The 16,823-nt window shown below is 44.4% G+C and overlaps 1 protein-coding gene and 1 long non-coding RNA gene across 5 annotated transcripts; one reads left to right on the forward strand and one right to left on the reverse strand.

The window, feature by feature from the left end:
- Nucleotides 1-7,189: 7,189 nt before the first annotated feature.
- Nucleotides 7,190-10,007, reverse strand: LOC120658112 (sigma intracellular receptor 2-like). Of its 2 annotated transcripts, none has more exons than XM_039936327.1 (3): nucleotides 9,494-10,007; nucleotides 8,550-8,726; nucleotides 7,190-7,662 (listed from the first exon to the last, which is right to left on the reverse strand). In XM_039936327.1, the coding sequence occupies exons 1-2, from the start codon at nucleotides 9,815-9,817 to the stop codon at nucleotides 8,550-8,552; spliced, it is 501 nt and encodes a 166-aa protein (XP_039792261.1). In that variant the 5' UTR covers nucleotides 9,818-10,007; the 3' UTR covers nucleotides 7,190-7,662. The 2 variants fall into 2 exon arrangements, with proteins under 2 accessions (XP_039792261.1, XP_039792262.1); XM_039936328.1 differs by having other exon boundaries at nucleotides 7,190-7,657; nucleotides 8,549-8,726.
- Nucleotides 10,008-10,547: 540 nt separating this feature from the next.
- LOC120658113 lies at nucleotides 10,548-14,083 on the forward strand. 3 transcript variants are annotated; one of them, XR_005668521.1, is made up of 3 exons: nucleotides 10,548-11,303; nucleotides 11,439-12,278; nucleotides 13,803-14,083. It is a non-coding gene; the product is annotated as an uncharacterized LOC120658113 (long non-coding RNA). The 3 variants fall into 3 exon arrangements; XR_005668522.1 differs by having other exon boundaries at nucleotides 10,555-11,303; nucleotides 12,182-12,278; XR_005668520.1 differs by having other exon boundaries at nucleotides 10,551-12,278.
- Nucleotides 14,084-16,823: the final 2,740 nt, after the last annotated feature.

The following is a 16,823-nucleotide window of genomic DNA, read 5'->3' on the forward strand; positions in this document are numbered from 1 at the left end:
AGGGGATAAGGGGCCCAAGGCCTTTTGTCCCGGTTGGAGGCACCAACCGGGACAAAAGGGGGGACTTTTGTCCCGGTTGGTGGTTCCAACCGGGACAAAAGGCCCCTGTCCCCCCCCCCCCCCCCCCGCTGGCCCGGCTAGCCGTTGGACCCGGGACAAAAGCCACCTATTGTCCCGGGCCCAAAGGCTGCCGGGACAAATGGCCAGGAACAAAGGCCTGTTTTGTAGTAGTGGGCCATGAGCCACCATGCATCAAAGAAGGGAAAGAAAACAAATTGAGTTAGAAATAGGGCGAGAGTTATTACATCCTAAAGGATGAAAAAAATACTTGTTTGAAATGTTTTATGAAAATCATGTCATGTATTAATATATATGAAAACGCAATTGGAATATTTTAGGAGGAGGGGGAAGAAGATCGTATGCTGATGAAGTCGTCGTTTAGTTCTTAGAGCAAATTGGATGCTGACCGAAAAACTTAAATATCGGCTTGCATAATGCATGCTTAGAGCAAATCAGACCGAAAAATCAGGAGGAGGGGGGAGAAGATCGTATGCTGATGAAGAAGTCGTTGTTTAGTTCTTAGAGCAAATCGTATGCTAACCGAAAAACTTAAATATCGGCTTGCTAAATGGGACATCCTTTGTCGTCCTAAAGATCAGGGTGGCTTAGGCATCTTGGACCTCCAAATACAAAATAAATGCCTTCTAGCAAAATGGATTGTGAACTTGCTTAACACTGATGGTATGTGGCAAGAGTTGCTGAAGAACAAGTATTTGCGATCCAAATCTTTAACGAAGGTTAAGGCTAAACTGTATGATTCCCATTTTTGGAGGGGACTTATGAAAATTAAAGATGAAGTCTTAACCAATGGCACTTTTTTGATCAAGGATGGAAGTGCCACGCGGTTTTGAGAAGACACTTGGGTAGGCAATATGTCTTTCAAGCATAGGTACCCATCTCTCAATAATATTATGAGAGATCCTCATGCGATGGTGGCCAAAGTTATGGCTTTTCAACCTCTTAATATTTCTTTTAGGATAACATTGTGGGGATCTAAACTGAGAGATTGGTCTAATCTTGTAGCACAGATAGCACCTTTTAATCTAGTGGATGGGTTGGATTCTTTCAGATGGAACTTAACCAAATCTAGGTTATTTATGGTCCGCTCTTTGTATCTGCATTTAATTAATACTCATACCCCTTTCAGACATAAGAAAATCTGGAAGATTAAGGTTCCTCTAAAGATTAAGATCTTCCTCTGGTTTTTACAAAAAATAGGTGGTCTTAACTAAAGACAATCTTGCTAGGAAAAATTGGAAAGACAGCCTGAAATGTGTTGGCTGTAATTTGGATGAATCAATCCAACATTTGTTCCTAGATTGTCATTATGCTAGAATGATTTGGAGGATGGTGTATCTTGCTAGTGGTGTAACTCAACCCAAATCCATTAGACATTTATTTGGTTCTTGGCTCTCTAATCAAAATACTAAGATTAGGGATTTGATTTGGGTTGGGATCGCTGCTCTATGCTAGGCCATCTGGAATACCCGGAATGACATTATTTTTAATAGAATTAAATATAACTCCATTTTGCAAGTTATTTTCAGGGGAATGTACTGGCTACGTTTTTTGGCGCAGTTGCAGCATGATGAGCACAACAAGAACGTACTTTCATCGTTGAGCACTAGAATTGAGATGGTCTCGTTGGAGCAGGCTCACGGTGGTTGGAAGCACTTATATAGACTATGCTAGCTCGTTGTTCTTTTTTGTGAACCGTTGATGCTCTCTTTCATATTCGTTATAATATTTGGGGCTATGTATGTCTCTGGACGTAGAGGCCAGATATTTTATCCATTATCTAAAAAAATGTACGTGTAGAGGAATAGGATTAGTTAGCCGTTCTTGGACGCAAGCAGCAGGCCACTGGTGTACGCCGTCGTCGTTTTCGCGTGAGCTTTGTACACATCTGGAGAAAGTCAAGCGGCCATGGATGCATGTGCGCGCGTCTGGAAGAGGCGAAAAGTTCACTCAGGTCCGGCCATGGCCGGACCGGAGCTCGAAAGGTACGGGACCAAGTTGCTACAAGGCTCGGCTCGCCAATTTTTCCATGGAAGTTTACAAGTTCAGCCTGTCGTTTCGTTGGCGAGGATCCAAATAGGAAGAAGGGGCGTCAGCTCGCAACAGACAGAGACACAGAGTACGACGACGATCGCACACACGTTGTCTGCCTTCCAAACACTTGGCGATCAAAACGCAACGGTTCCAGAGATCGAGCGACGAGAGAGGAGGGGAAATGTGCAGTGGTATGCTTTTCTTTTTGTTTTTTTTAGATTTAGTGGTATGCTTTTGAAGCTCTACTTATGTGATGATGGTCCCATCATAGGGATTAATTAGTCAAGTGGCGCACACCGATTCCGCCGGATTAATTTGCTGCAGCCTTGCGCGTTTGTGACCAATAAATGGAAAGATCTTTCCCCTAATGGAGGACACGGTAATGTTTGGATTCCAGCATTGAGTGCCTGTTTATTTGAGCTGCAGTTTTTGGACTTTCTCTAAAAAGCTGTTGCTGATTTTATTGTTTTTGAAAAACTAATAATAAATTTTAGATGATGCTTTTAACTTTCTGGACTCTACAGGCTACAAAAATCTTAGAAAACTGAGTTTTTCACCTTTACGTATAAACTCAGCTTTTCTAAGTTTTTTACTTTCTGAAAGCTACATGAGAAATTTGTTGTTTGTTTGAGCTTCTGGCTTTTCACATTGAAAAGCTACCCAAAAGCTCACACAAACAGTACCTGAAGCATAGAAGGGCTAAATTTTAACATTAGCTCTTGCAAACAGGAGCGCTAACGAGGTTGCTAAAGTTCAGCCAAATTTAAGAATAAAAGCAAAATATTAGATGGAGAAAAGGAACTAATAGGTGCCAAACTTTAGAGTTGGCTCTCCGGTCTTTTATGGTAATCCAAGCCGATTGCAGAGAAATTAATTGATTGATACATCGATGACTCAGGGCAAGAAGTTTCGAGATCAACTCAACGCGTTCCTAACTACAGCAAGTCACCTTAGAAAAATTGCGAGGAGACCCTCCAAAGAAAAGAGGATTCGAGTGGGTTTGACTTGTGGACCGGTGGTTTAAACCAAGGTTCTAGTTTTGCTCGGTCATGCCATGCACTCCTATTTCTCTAGCATTCACAGGCTTAACGTGTGAAACAGCTCATGCACAGGACGAGGACAAAACACCCGATTGCATATGGGCTCTCCCGTAGAAAAAAAAAATAAGCTGGTAAGATTTTTTTTCTCGAAAGATCCGGACAGCTTCCGGCATGTATTAATAAGGAGAAAGCATTTTACATGAAAAACCTACTTAGAAATGTTCTAAATAGAATGATTGGTACAGAACAGATGACGTTTCGGATTGGATCAAGTTTTAATCAGTTCCTACGATGACCATGGGTGACGGCACCGCCAAATTAAAACTCTAATTAAGCGTAATAGCCGTCATTTGAACATATCGAGCGTATTAGCTTAACGGCTTAATTTGGCGATCCTTTCTCAACCCACATCCCGATCGAAACAACACCGATAGTCCCTCGCGAAGATGAGCGCAGATGGTACAAGCACGACAGAAACTCGAAAAATACAGCAAATATTCATAAGACTTTACCTTAAGTTTTACAAACCAAGTTTGAATAAATACATAATTTACAAACTTTGCATTACTGAAATCCGGGCTCAACAAGAGGAAAGGGGCCTACAACTACCTAAAAGTGTACCCTTGGAAGATCCCTAACTAAACATCTGGCTCCACAACCTCCCATCCCTCTGCATCCCGGCGGATGAACTTAGCGCAGCAGGGACAGAAGTCTACGTCTGCGAGTCCTGCAGTAATGTTTCAATAAAAGCCCTGAGCAACTAATACTCAGCAAGACTTACCCGACCAGTGGGTATAACTTAGCCCACATATCTAGACATGCAAAACTTTTGGCTGGTGGTTAGTTTTGCGGAAAAAACGACTAAGGTGAATCTTTATTTCCATATTTTAACTCATGATTCTATATATCTTGACCATCATCTAAATTTGGCATATCTAGAGAAAACATGATAAAGCATATACTAATCTTTCAAGTGAATATAACCATATGCCATACATACTCCCACTCGATACTACGTTGTGACGCAGTGATCAAGGTGCCCATGTCCGAGAGCGACTGACGGCGAATCGATTCGATTTAACCTTGCAAGGTGGACCTAACCAACACGGCACGCGTATGCCCCGTCGGACCACACGCACCAACCCTTCCCCTTCCCGCCTCGAATTATAGAACCGCCCCACCTACATATAGTCAGCCGAGCTCAACGAGAGACCACCAAAAGTAAACATATGCATCCCGTTTCTCCGTGACTACTCGACTCGCCCTAAGGGGTGGTAATGAAGTTCTGTACTTTCGAAGCGAGATAGTAATAGGCTTACCGGTTTCAACTACCTTCTACTCCCGGCATGCGGTTAGTACAGTTCAAACATGATCAGCAGAGCCGACAACGGCTCGGTCCTTAACCGACACAGGCGGAACTACACCTCTCCCGCCCGGTCTCAGATTCTGTTCTTTCTTTCATTCTAAGACTTCCATCCCAAGATGAGTAACTCATATATGGAAACATAAAAACAACCTATATCTCGCGAGTAACCAAAAATTACTCGACTTCTACCGAACTCTATTTAGCATAGCATATCTATCGTCCTATACATACTAGTATAACTCAAGGAAACCTAGGGTTCATGCCACTAGGGTTTCAAACAACTCCTAAACATAATGCACAAATAATCAATACATATCTAGGTGTTAAAATTTGAATTAATAGGATGTGCAACGGGGCTTGCCTTCAGTCTGCTGCTTAGAGCTAGGGTTAGACGGGCCTTGGGCCGGGTTCTCACGCCTCTCCTCCTGGGCTTGCTCCGGCTGCTCCTGCGGTGCCGCAATCACCTCGAACACGACGTCCTCAACAGCGGATGCTATACGAATGCATATGAAATATTTGAGTGCAGCTCAAGGATGCAACTATTATACTTCAACTGGAATGCCCTGTGGACTGTCCGCGCCCAAGTGGCAGACCGTCCGCAGTACAACTCTGCCGACCCACCAGAACCAACTACCGCTCTGGACAATTTTCAATCTATACGGCGGACCGTCCGCTCCAACATAGCGGACTGTCCACAGTTTAACTCTGCAATACTACCAGAGGTAACGACGCCTCTGGACAAAATTTTAATCTCTACTGCGGACCGTCAGGCCCTCCTTGGCGGACCGTCTGCAGTTCACTCTGCCAATTCCACCAGAGACGATAACGTCTCTGGACAAAATTCTAGACTATACTGTGGACTGTCCGCTATCCAATAGCGGACCGTCCGCAGTTCAACCGTGCGAACCCCACCAGAGACAACATCGTCTCTGGACAAATTTTGATCTCTACGGCGGACTGTCCGCTCTCCAATAGCGGACCGTCCGCAGTTCAATCCTACGAAAACACCAGAGACAACATCGTCTCTGGACAACTTCTAACCTGACCGGCGGACTGTCCGGCCCTCCTAGGCGGACCGTCTGCGACTCACTTTTGTAGACCTCCACAGATCCATTCCCGCGGTCGGTTCGGGCGGAGGATGACCGGAGAAGCGGATCGATGGTGGAACAAAGATTCAAGCGCCTCCAATGGTGACCGGTGGTGGTTGGGCGATTCCGGCCGGGGAGAAGCCGGGCTAGGGGTTGGGGAAGGTGGAGGAGGTGCCGGAGAAGGTTCTCGCGCGAGGAATCGAAGCATGGTGGCCAGAGGAGGGAGATCGACGGAAGGGGGCGAGGGCGGCGCGAGCGGACGAGCTGCGCTCGTCTCTGGTCGAGGTGGGAATGAGGAAGGAGGAGATGACGACCGGGCCCACATCCAGCTAAATATCTGGGCGTTACTTTGGCAGACCGTCCACCGATCCCTAGCAGACCGTCCGCGATTTTCCTGGGTGTTACACCATGCAGCAGCTGCCAGCAGATACAGGTACGAAATGTCACCATATATCCCTGGCACTGTCCCTTGGATCATCACGCAAAAAATAAATAAATTATCCGCCACTAGGTCTTTGGTTAGTCAAAGAAGAAATATGCGTGCTCTCGAATAGGCAATTAATGCATAAGAATGCATCCATCTCTTTCGGTCATCGAAGGACTCCACTGACTCGAGCTGGTCGTGATTCGTGAAGGAAGTACTAAGACCATATCCAGCAAATAACACATAAATTAGACCCTCTAAATGTTAAATAGAAACTCCCTTTATTTTTTAGAGGCTTCTAAATTTGTTTCAACTCCAGCAATAGCCCTCAATTCCAATATATAATAGAGGGCTCCATAGAGACCCCCTAGAATTTTGAAGGCCTCCCCAAAATAGAGGATAAAGTAGAGAATCTGCTGGAGTGCATTTTTTTAGCTTAGCCCTCTAAACTTGGGATAGGGGGCTGTTTAGAAGGTTTGCTGGAGTTGCTCTAATGAACTCAGCAGTCAGGGTCCACTCATGATATTCGCAACTGTTTTGACATGCCGTGGTATTTATCTCAACCAGGTATGCCCAATAGCAAGTCCTTGAAAAACGAAACCAAAAAAAAAGATGGAGCAAGGCTTTGGAGTCTCGGCTTGGGCAAGAATCGGTTAGGGTGGACTTTCTGAACAAAAATGAGAGCAAAAGCATGGTTATGTGCCAAAGAGATAAAGCCTGGAACTTTCTGCAACTACGGCTCACAAAGAACAATGCCAGAGGTTGAATCGGGTCGTCAAGCAATTAAAACAATGTCTTAATCACCAGGACGTGATCCAAGGCGAAAATTGCAAATAAAGTCAATACAAATAGGCCTTTTCAGGGAAAATGGAAGAAAAATCCTGCAGAAGTTGGCTCAATACTGCCTGTCTTTTTAACATATGCTAGCATAAATTATGAATATCCCCAAAAGAACCTTGAAATGCTGGGAAATAGGAACCAGATTCGGATCCTCTTCTTCTGAGAAGGTCCAAGAGGTTAACTCTGTCTGGACCCAAAAATTTCTCCAAGTGCCACATACTGCAATGATTAGAGCAATTTTTCAAAAAATAAATCGAGAAAAACGAATACAAGAACATGGGAGCTCAAAAGTAATTGATAGTCATTCATACATGGAGTCTACTGAATATTGCAGCGATTTCATAGTGTGAGAGAAGTTCTATGTGTTCTTTTGGCTGCAACACTACAGCTGAGGTTTAACCTGAATATAGAAGCTACATACTTCAGCATATCTAGTATCAGCAGTTTTGGTGTACTTGTGGTATAACCAAACATTTCATGCTGTCTTTTTTAGATAAAGGATAGATATTATCCGGCTTCATCTACACAGGGTAGAATCAGTCCACTTATTACAAACGAGTAAAAGGTTCCACACTCTCGCACAAACAAGTCCAAGCAAGGTAAACAAACTGCAACAAGTTTCTCTCATGATTAATGGAAACCTAATCGACTCGACGATAACCAACCAAAGGACGCAAAGATTCGAAGTGCCGCCTCCTCAAGCTGCTGACATTGGAGGACAAGAGCGTGTTGATGCTCATGACGCTGCAATAGAGCCTATTGACGTAGCCAATACGTTCCCCTGAAAAGTACCTGCAAGTATGATTTTGGTTTACATTTATAAAAAACTACCTCATTCCGAGAAATCCAAATGGTCCAACAAATAGCCGAGGCTGCAGTTAGTAAAAACAAATTATGTTTGATACCCCCGACTTTGCACCATCGATTAAACAGATCATCCACAGAAGACGGTTGTAATAAACCAAACACTACATGAACTGCACGCCACAAAAACTTCGCATGAGCACAACTAAAAAACAAATGTTGTATACTCGGGAACATGACAGTAAGCACATGACTTATCTCCATGCCAATTACGTCTAACCAGATTGTCTTTAGTTAAAATTACCCCCTTTTTAAGATACCACATAAATACCTTAATTTTAGTTGGTAATTTTGCACGCCAAATATCTTGTGACACCGAAACATTTCATGCTGTCTAACTTTGTGGATCTAAGTTATATATGGTAGTCAACTCAACAAGACATTGTAGGTATTAAAATCCTCTGTTTTTCCTCAATCTGAAAGTTAGGAAACCTGTCAGCTTAGGCTAGAATTGGTTAGGATGGGTGTTCAGACCGATAATCAACAAAGTGTTATATGCCAGAAGCCATCAATCCCATGGTTTTCTGCTAACATGACTATAAAGCATGTGATTCTACAATAATTACTCCATCAATTAATGTTGAAATTTGAATTCACGTATCAAACAGATGAAAACATCTTATTTTACAGGACACAGTCAGAATGGGAAAGAAAAGACAAAATGAGGGCTAGAGAGGCATGATTCTGATGGGAATAACCAAACAACACCTGCTGGATCAATATCAAACTAATATCGCCTAGCTTTTCCAGAATATTAAGGAATTGAATATGAGTTATGCTAAAAAATTGTAGAAATGCAGATAACAGAAACTGACCTAGGCTCTCTTCTTCCGAGCAGAAGGCCCAACTGATGAACCAGCGGTGGTACGTGGAGAGCATGAGCAAAGTCCATGTAGAATTGCAATGACGCCAAAAGCGGCAAAAGGAACATACACCTGAAGCAATTTTGGTGTTGCTTTGCCCGAACCTAACAGCTCACCAAGTATGGCAGACTGCAACAATTAAAGTGAACCTTTAAAATGGATAAGGATATACAAGAACAGAATCGCATTGTCATTTCGAAAGAGAAAAATAATAAACATGCCCACATCAATCATAACCGGTAGCCATTCCTCCAGGGAGTCAATATTGAATTTTGCAACGGTTTGGTGTCTGATGTTGTAACAAAAATTAAGTGTTGTAAACTTTAATCCAAGACACTGCAGTTGAGATCTAACCCCAACATAAAAAAAGTCGACCTGAGATCTAACCCCAATATAAAGCCAGGCATTTATATCATATTTGGATCAAGGGAACCACAGTTCAGAAAGCATTAAAATGCTGGCAGTAGGTGTCTGAAATCAACAACTTGAAGAAATGCAATTCTGAACTGTGGTTTCGTTTGACACAAGCCAATCATATTCATTCAGCACACAAGCCGGACATTTATGGCATATTTAGATCAAGGGGACCACAGTTCAGAAATCATTAAAATGCTGGCAGCAGGTGTCTGAAATCTACAACTAAAAGACTCCAATGCAATTGATTCAATTTCCAGCAATGTTTCATTTGACGCTAGCCACTAGAACTATTCAATCAACACACAAACAACTGCGGTTGGATTCGACACTAATTGACTCTATAAGTGCAGAATTGTGCATCGACCATCTAGTGCTCTGGATCCGGAGCAGAGCCACCGCAGCGGTGACATGCAATTTTCACGAAATTCCGTTGGACTCAGGACTCCACTAGAACGCGGGAGAGGGAAATACGAGTGTACCATGGAGGTGAGGGTGGAGACGCCGGCCATGAGGGAGGTGGTGGCGACCCAGCGGCGGCGGGTGAGGAGGCCGTAGAGGGTGGCGACGGCGAGCGGCCACTGGAAGGCGAGCTCGAGCCAGATGAGGCCGCGGAAGAAGCCGGGGGGCCGGGCCATGAGGTAGTCCCCGTACTCGGCGGCGCACCAGCGCTTGAGCTCCACGAGCGGCGCCGGGTGGAGGCCCGGCGGGAGGACGGTCTGCGCGTCCATCAGCGGGGCCGCGACGGCGATGGTGAGCGAGAAGACCGCGACGGCCAGGTCCGCCACCGCCGAGACGACGCCCATCGCCACCCGCGCGCGCCGGTGGATCTGCTACCGCTGCGGCCTGCGGGCGGCTGTCTGCCTGGAGGAGGATGGGATCTCGAGCAGGAGAGAGCTGTGTTTGAATGCAGGGGTAGCCGGGTAGGTGTGTGGAGTCTGAAGACTTGCTCGCACTTGCCAATTGCCAAGAGCCCGAGATGCATTGGAAGGTCCGTTCAGATGGGAGGACTTGGACTTCCACGGTTGCCCGTAATAATAAATTAACAGTGGATGTTACTCGTGGTTGGCGTGATATATTTCTTATTTTTTGAAAGCTGCACGATATATTTCTATTCCACGATTTCTAATGAATCTAATCATCAGCCGAGTAAATATACTGACAAAATATACTTGAGTAAGTTTATAATGCAAATTATTTCTGATGTCCAACTTTAACTTAAGCGATAGGTCATGTATGTGAACCGCCTACGAGGACTGCCTGGCATGTGATGGAGAGGTGTCAATTAGTGATTTTTAGATGCATCTGCAATTTTCTTTAGTTCAATTTTTTTTACCCATGTGCCTATTGACGATTCCAATATAGTATTTGACAAACTAATTTGTATGGATGGGACTCACTTGTAGGAGTCCATAGCTACAATGGTAAAAGTTTAGACGGGCTCCACGAGAAGTAAAAAAATCGTCACCGTGCCGCACATCTCGGCTGCCCACAACCGCGAGTGTGAGAGCATCGGGTTTCTTAAAGACAGCTTGCTCCTCGTCGCACCACAGCGCTCGGCCCCTCCCGCGTCGCCAGGTGTCCACGGATAACTTTGCAAAATAGTCCTCCATTTTTCCTCAAATTAACTCGCAGTCCCAACTTCAGACCTAACGCAACTCCTCCCTCGTCCTTCTCTCCTCTCCTCCGCCGCCACCGCCGCCGTCGCACCTCGCGGCTGCGCGCGCCTCCCAGCTCGCCGCCTCCAATCCAGCACGGTTGCCGCCACCTCTCCTCATCTCCCTCTCATCTCCATGGCGAGCGGCCCCTTCCCTTGCCGAGCAGTGGATGCCTATTCCCACAGGCACTATGCTCCGACCACCTCTGCTCCTACCGTGGATCCACGACGACGACTGGGCCCGCCGTGCCGTCGGAAGGTTGGAGGAGGCCTAGGCCTAGTGCTCCACCAGGTAGCTCTTCTTCCCTTCCCACGAGATGCATAGCACCACCAGCAAATCGAAAGCTTGCACAACTCAAGCGTCTTTTGCTCTCTCCTTTCCCCCCACCGAAGCAAGAAGCAACACCAACTCTGGCGTCCTTTGCTCCAATTGATTTGCATCCCAAATGGATGGAACAGACCTGAATCACCTCCTCCCGATTTGATCCGCCTGCTAACCGATCTGAGCCATGGCCCTAGCTAGGCTGAGGTTCTTAGCTTCTTGCCCTTGGATTCTTGGTGTGGAGGCGAAACTGGGGAAGGGGATGGACTCGCTCGCCGCGATGACCAAGAAGCTGGTGACGACCTTGGCAAAGGTGCGACCTTTATTAACTTTCTAGGTCTCTTTCGCTGTGAATTTCTCGGAATCCTGTTTAGTACCTTTAGTTTTTAGCCCGGATTATAACAAGAAGCTTTTTAATTTTGACCAATGTTGTGTTTTGAGTGTACAGTTAGTAGAATTGTTGGTGACTTTGATTGAACTCCACTGCTAGGTGCAGCCTATTCTCCCTTTCCTCTTTTTCAGCCTAAAACGGTTTGGCACAATGCAGGCAAGTATCAAATGTTAGTTTCTTGGATAAAAGCATAGAGGTATTTGCTGTCTTTTATTTCAAACAGATGCATGGAGAATTATCACAAACAAATATTTGTAATTGCCATACCTACTTAATTGAAAGTATAGCTGAAATTGGAATTATTTTGTGGCTTATACTGCAAAGATATGTGGTTTATCATGATGGGTGTTTTAATGTGAAACAATTCTCAGCATGCACTTCAGATAAGTCATGCATCTTATCCAGGAAATCATATTTTATGAGCAGTTATAAAATTCTTGTTCAAAAACTCAACTCGTCATGTGAATTGCTCTTGCTCATAAAAGGGATTGTGTGTGCAGTTGCTTAGTACATAGAATTTTGTGATTTCCTAAATTCTTTTCACTGTATATTTGTGTTCACCTCTGTGTGGGCATCTGAACAGCTAATGATGTGTTTAGTTGTTAGTTATTCATGCCAAATTTTACTGTTCTAAGTGATTATTCCCCACATGTATTGGATCATTCATGTGCAGCTACTAATAAGTTTAGTTGCTACAAATACTCAATTTTAGGCAGCACATAGGTTTAAACCTGCAGTTCCATTCTGTAGAATTATTGATCTTCATATGCTAATTATAGGTTGATTAATGTCTGCTGTAGGTTGGTGATCATGAGGATATCTCACACAGGTTAGAACTGACTTAATGCCTGTGGACTTGGATAGGAGGTTGCATATGTCTCTGCAAAGGTTTCACAGGTATAACTAAATGTAATTGTGCTCAGTTGAAATTGTTACTTTAGGATTCAGAGCAATTTTTTCATACAGTAAAACGATTTTCCTCATGGCAATCATGTTCACGTGTTCCATGGAGCTTAGTAACCTGTGAGCATTTACAACAAATCTTCCCTCATGGCTTGTTAGTATGAAGTTTAATATTGCTGGGTTAATTTTGTGGGTTGCTTGGTGTGATTTTGCATGCCGTGGTCTAAAATGTACTTACTGTATACCTATAAGCAATTTCATCAAATAGAAATATTTGAAATTACTGCCTAGGCGCCTCCGATAATCCACAAACCAGTACGAAGTAGGGCTGCTTTCTTGAATGTTCTATCTTTGGGGGGGCTTCATCTTGTCAGTTGATTCTCTTAGCATCTTTCTTGTCCCTATTGATCTGCACCATTCACAAGGGCAGGAGCAGTATTTTTTTAAGTGAAATACTTTCAAATCGGTTACCCATGCGCAGGGGAAGGAAGAACAGGTAGGCACTTCACTGAAAATGCTTAACCAAACATTCATTTCAAATTGGGTGCCCATACATAGGGAAAGGAAAACTAAGTAGGCAATTTTGAAATGCATAACCAAAAAAATTAGACAACTTGGAGAAAATGCATAACCAGATTGATGTTGTCGATCAGGATTTTTTTAAGTAAGTCCCCAGCAGGATAATTATTAGCAAGAGTGTATGATGATCTTATAATAATTGCATCAGGATCATTGATCTCTTATTTTATGAACTGTGTGGTTTCACCTGAAAAGAAACTTGGCTTCACATATCAAGCTGTCTAAAACATGTGTTTGTAAAGTTTGACATTTTTGTTCCTGCAGCTTGATACAATATAAAAAATAAAACCATACTTCTATTTCTGAAATTTAGCTTACTGAGATATGCAACTGGGATCCACGTTGAACAATCAGGCATGATTTATTCGCTTGACTTGTGCTTCTCAAGTTTTGCTTGCTATGTTCTGTTACCTCTGCACAAATGGTACTTGATTCTATCAATGAATGTTTGGTGTCAACAGAAGTTGCTCTGTATATAGACAACTGCCTCTAATATCATAAAAAATACCTACCTCTAAAACTTGTACAGCCATCACACTAAAATGGCAAATTGTAATTGGCCTACAATTAGATTATCAGCATGCCTGGCACTGTTGGTGCTTTTTGTTGCCTTTAATTGATATTATTTTATCTTTGTTCTACTAATATGTAGAGATCGATTGAATAAAAAATGATAACCGGCAAGTTTGAATTGATGTCATTGAGGCTAGGTTCTCCCTGAATTTAGAAAGAGAAGAATTGTAGCCTTAGTCTTCTGGGCTTGCCATTTTCTTCTTGTGAATCGAATACACCATGCTCATTGGTCATTGCAGTAATATATGTTTGTAGAGATTTCACTGTATTTATACAGTTTGGTACAAAAATATGTGTGAGTTCATTTTCTTACTTAGTCTGACAATGGTAGCATTATTATGTACGTAATGGTTATTGTCACTGCAGTGCAAGCAAGGATGGCTAGCACAAGAAGACGATGCACTCCTTCTGTCTACTCATTGCTCGCTACTTGGCCCGTTTAGAGCTTGTGTCAAACAACTAGATCTATTTTTGAAAATTTAATAGTAACCTTCCTTTTGTTTCGTAAACTTTATTTAGTACATTGCATGTTTTTATTTGAAGTTTTGGATCCATATTCCAAGATACCGGCGGAGATGTTCAAATTTAACTGTCCTGTGAAATAGACTGTCATTTTAAGACATCTAGCATGCATTCCTTTCTCTATATATCTTCTGTATACTTGGATATATCGATGTGTTCAGCTCTGATAGGGCGCGCAACGCGCCCATGATGTTCTAGTGTTTTTAATAGCTACGCTCTCTTCGCTGGCAGCGGGCAAGGCGCGTTCCACAGGGATGGGTCCCACTACTTTTCAATGCAAAGATTCCTTCCCATCCAATCATGGGGCGCGCAGCGCGTTTTCGCCCGCAGCTGCGGGCGCGTCGCGAGACGGCCGCTCGCTCTTCCTTGTTTCTCTCCTCCACGAGCTAGCTATTCTTCCACCATAATACTTGCTCTGAAGAGTTGGTGTGCCTCCTCTGAAAGATAATATTATTTTATTATCTCGTGAGTTATTCTATGAACTACTTGTACAATGTTACATGGAGGTTGAATCGAATATTATATTAGTTATGATCTGCTTTTACTTCTTCTCGTTTCGATCACCGTTGCTGACCTCCAGACTCTAATCTGCCCTTCATGTCACCGTCAATAGAGGTATAGGCGGTCCTGCCTCACCTTAAAATCTAATTACCTAAGTATGGCATACGGTGATATGGATATTGTCGACCCATAAGTTAGAGAAACCTACATTATGTGTCATGGGCAAGTTTACCATTAGATTTTAAGAGAAGAAATGCGGTTGAAGAATTTCCGTCAACTCGGTCCGTTAATATTGCACCGACTATGAGCTTGCTCGACGATATAATAAGACGGAGAGGAGGCATAAGAGGTGAGGGCACAAGGCTGGGAGGAGAAGCTCGTTGATCTACTTATTCCTACCCTACTGGATACAGTACCTCCCCATTTTGAATTTTAACCTAAATAAACTTTATATTGCACTTAGATTTAAATGTTAATAATTATATATCAACTTTGATTTTAGTACTCTTAAAAACTTCAAGTATTTTCGTGTTGAATATGAGAGCTCCAACTCATATTTTAAAATGGTGCAACTCAATTAATTGAAACGGGTCTAAAAGTTTGAATTGGTGTGAATTCATCACAAACCTATAAGTTCTTATTACAACTTCTAAAAAGAAGGCCTAGCTATGTAATTCCATAACCATTAGAATCTTATTACAACTTTTAGAAAGGAGACCTAGCTATCTATATATACTATAAGGATCGAAAATAATTGAAAACAATTTTCACCCAAATTAGGCCCACCATACCTCTCACGTTGGACCCACCTGTCGGGTCTGAGGGAGGTGGAAAGAGATGGAGACCCATAAAAATCGCATGGTAGGAGATGTTTCTGCCCAAAACTTAATCTTTTTTTCACCCGCCTCGATCCTACCCGCCCGCGTACCCGCTCCCGCGCACCACCGCGGCCTCCCAACCTCCCGCTTGCCGCACCACCGCCTCCTCGCACGTCGCCGCCTCCTCGCTCGCCGCCCGCGCGCTCGCCGCCGCCTCCTCGCTCGCCGTGCGCGCGGGCGACGCGCTTCCCCACCCTCACCGTCGCCCGAGCCTCGCGGCAGCCACCGCGGCTTCCTCCCCTACTCCGCCGTCGCCCGCGAGCGCTCCCGCTGCGCCGAGTGAGAGGTACGGTCTCCCCGGCTTGGATTCTCGGAGGATGGGAGGATGGTGCCGTCGGGGCAGCCCAACCCGATGGTGCTCTCCTCCGCCGCTACGGCCGCCGCCACAGCCTCCTCCGCCTCCCACCTTATCCGGCCTCCTCCGTCTCTCCTCCCGCTCGCCGTGCGCTCGATGCCGCTCGCAACTACCTTGAAGCGTCCCCCCATAAGAGAGGACTTAAATGTGATACAAAACATCAGTCCCAGGAGGCTGATGCCACATTTATTACATCAGATGGTTCAAAACCGTACAAACCTTGGAGGACATTCGATACAGATGATAACAAGGATTAACCAAGCTACGACAATACACCAGAGTGCTACCAATACGGGATCTAACTCAGGCTCAGAGTGCTGCGACAGCGGAGGCATCTCGACAGGGCCGGTACCACAGGCAAGGTTGGGTGTAGAACGATAACCCTACTCGGCGTCGTCTGGCACGAAGTCGGGGTCTTCTTCTGTAAAAAGTAAGAGTGGGGTGAGTACAAACGTACTCAGCAAGTCCAACCACACCCACGGAGGGGGTTATAACAGAATATTATGCATAGGTAAATCAAGGATAAGGTTTCGGTTTAATTTGAAGAAAAATGACAATTTTATGCAGGGGTTTATTTTACGAAAAACCTTTTAGAAATCAGTTTTTGCAGTAACACAGAGTTCAGGTTTTGAAACTGCTACCGGACTCCCCGTCCGTCGTAGCACGCGACACAACTGCCGGAACCGATTCCAAAACAACTCACACCAGCCCATCCCAAAGAAACACTAGTTATGTGACCACACCATAACTCGCCCAATACCATGGGCACGGACTATTCGAATAGATTCTTAACTCTGCAGAGGTGTGCAACTTTACCCACAAGTAGGATACCACAACTCGAACACCGTCGTGTCGGTGTAGATCCCAACATAGCTATTACCCACCATAGCTAAGCCTGACTAGCCATCACGGGATGCACCAAGGGGTCATCGACCGTTCACCGGGCATAAGTCACTCTGGGCTTATCCCTTTTCCTTAGTCACCCGTTGCTCTCAGCTCTCCTGATGGCTATCACACCAACTAGTGGGATTTATGCTACGCCGTTACCCATACAACGGTCGAGTGGTTTGCACGATAGTAGAGTTAGGTGAGATGACACACCAACTCGGTCCTTACATGCGACAAGATGGA

The sequence above is a fragment of the Panicum virgatum genome, chromosome 2N (genome assembly GCF_016808335.1).
Source record: "Panicum virgatum strain AP13 chromosome 2N, P.virgatum_v5, whole genome shotgun sequence".
In the NCBI taxonomy this organism is placed as follows: Eukaryota; Viridiplantae; Streptophyta; class Magnoliopsida; order Poales; family Poaceae; genus Panicum; species Panicum virgatum.

Bases quoted from the DNA above. Each gene is read 5' to 3' on its own strand.
- LOC120658112 (XM_039936327.1), bottom strand. From the start codon at position 9,817: ATGGGCGTCGTCTCGGCGGTGGCGGACCTGGCCGTCGCGGTCTTCTCG. The intron at 8,727-9,493 runs GTACACTCGTAT...TAATTGTTGCAG, and splicing joins TCTCCACCCTCACCTCCATG to TCTGCCATACTTGGTGAGCT.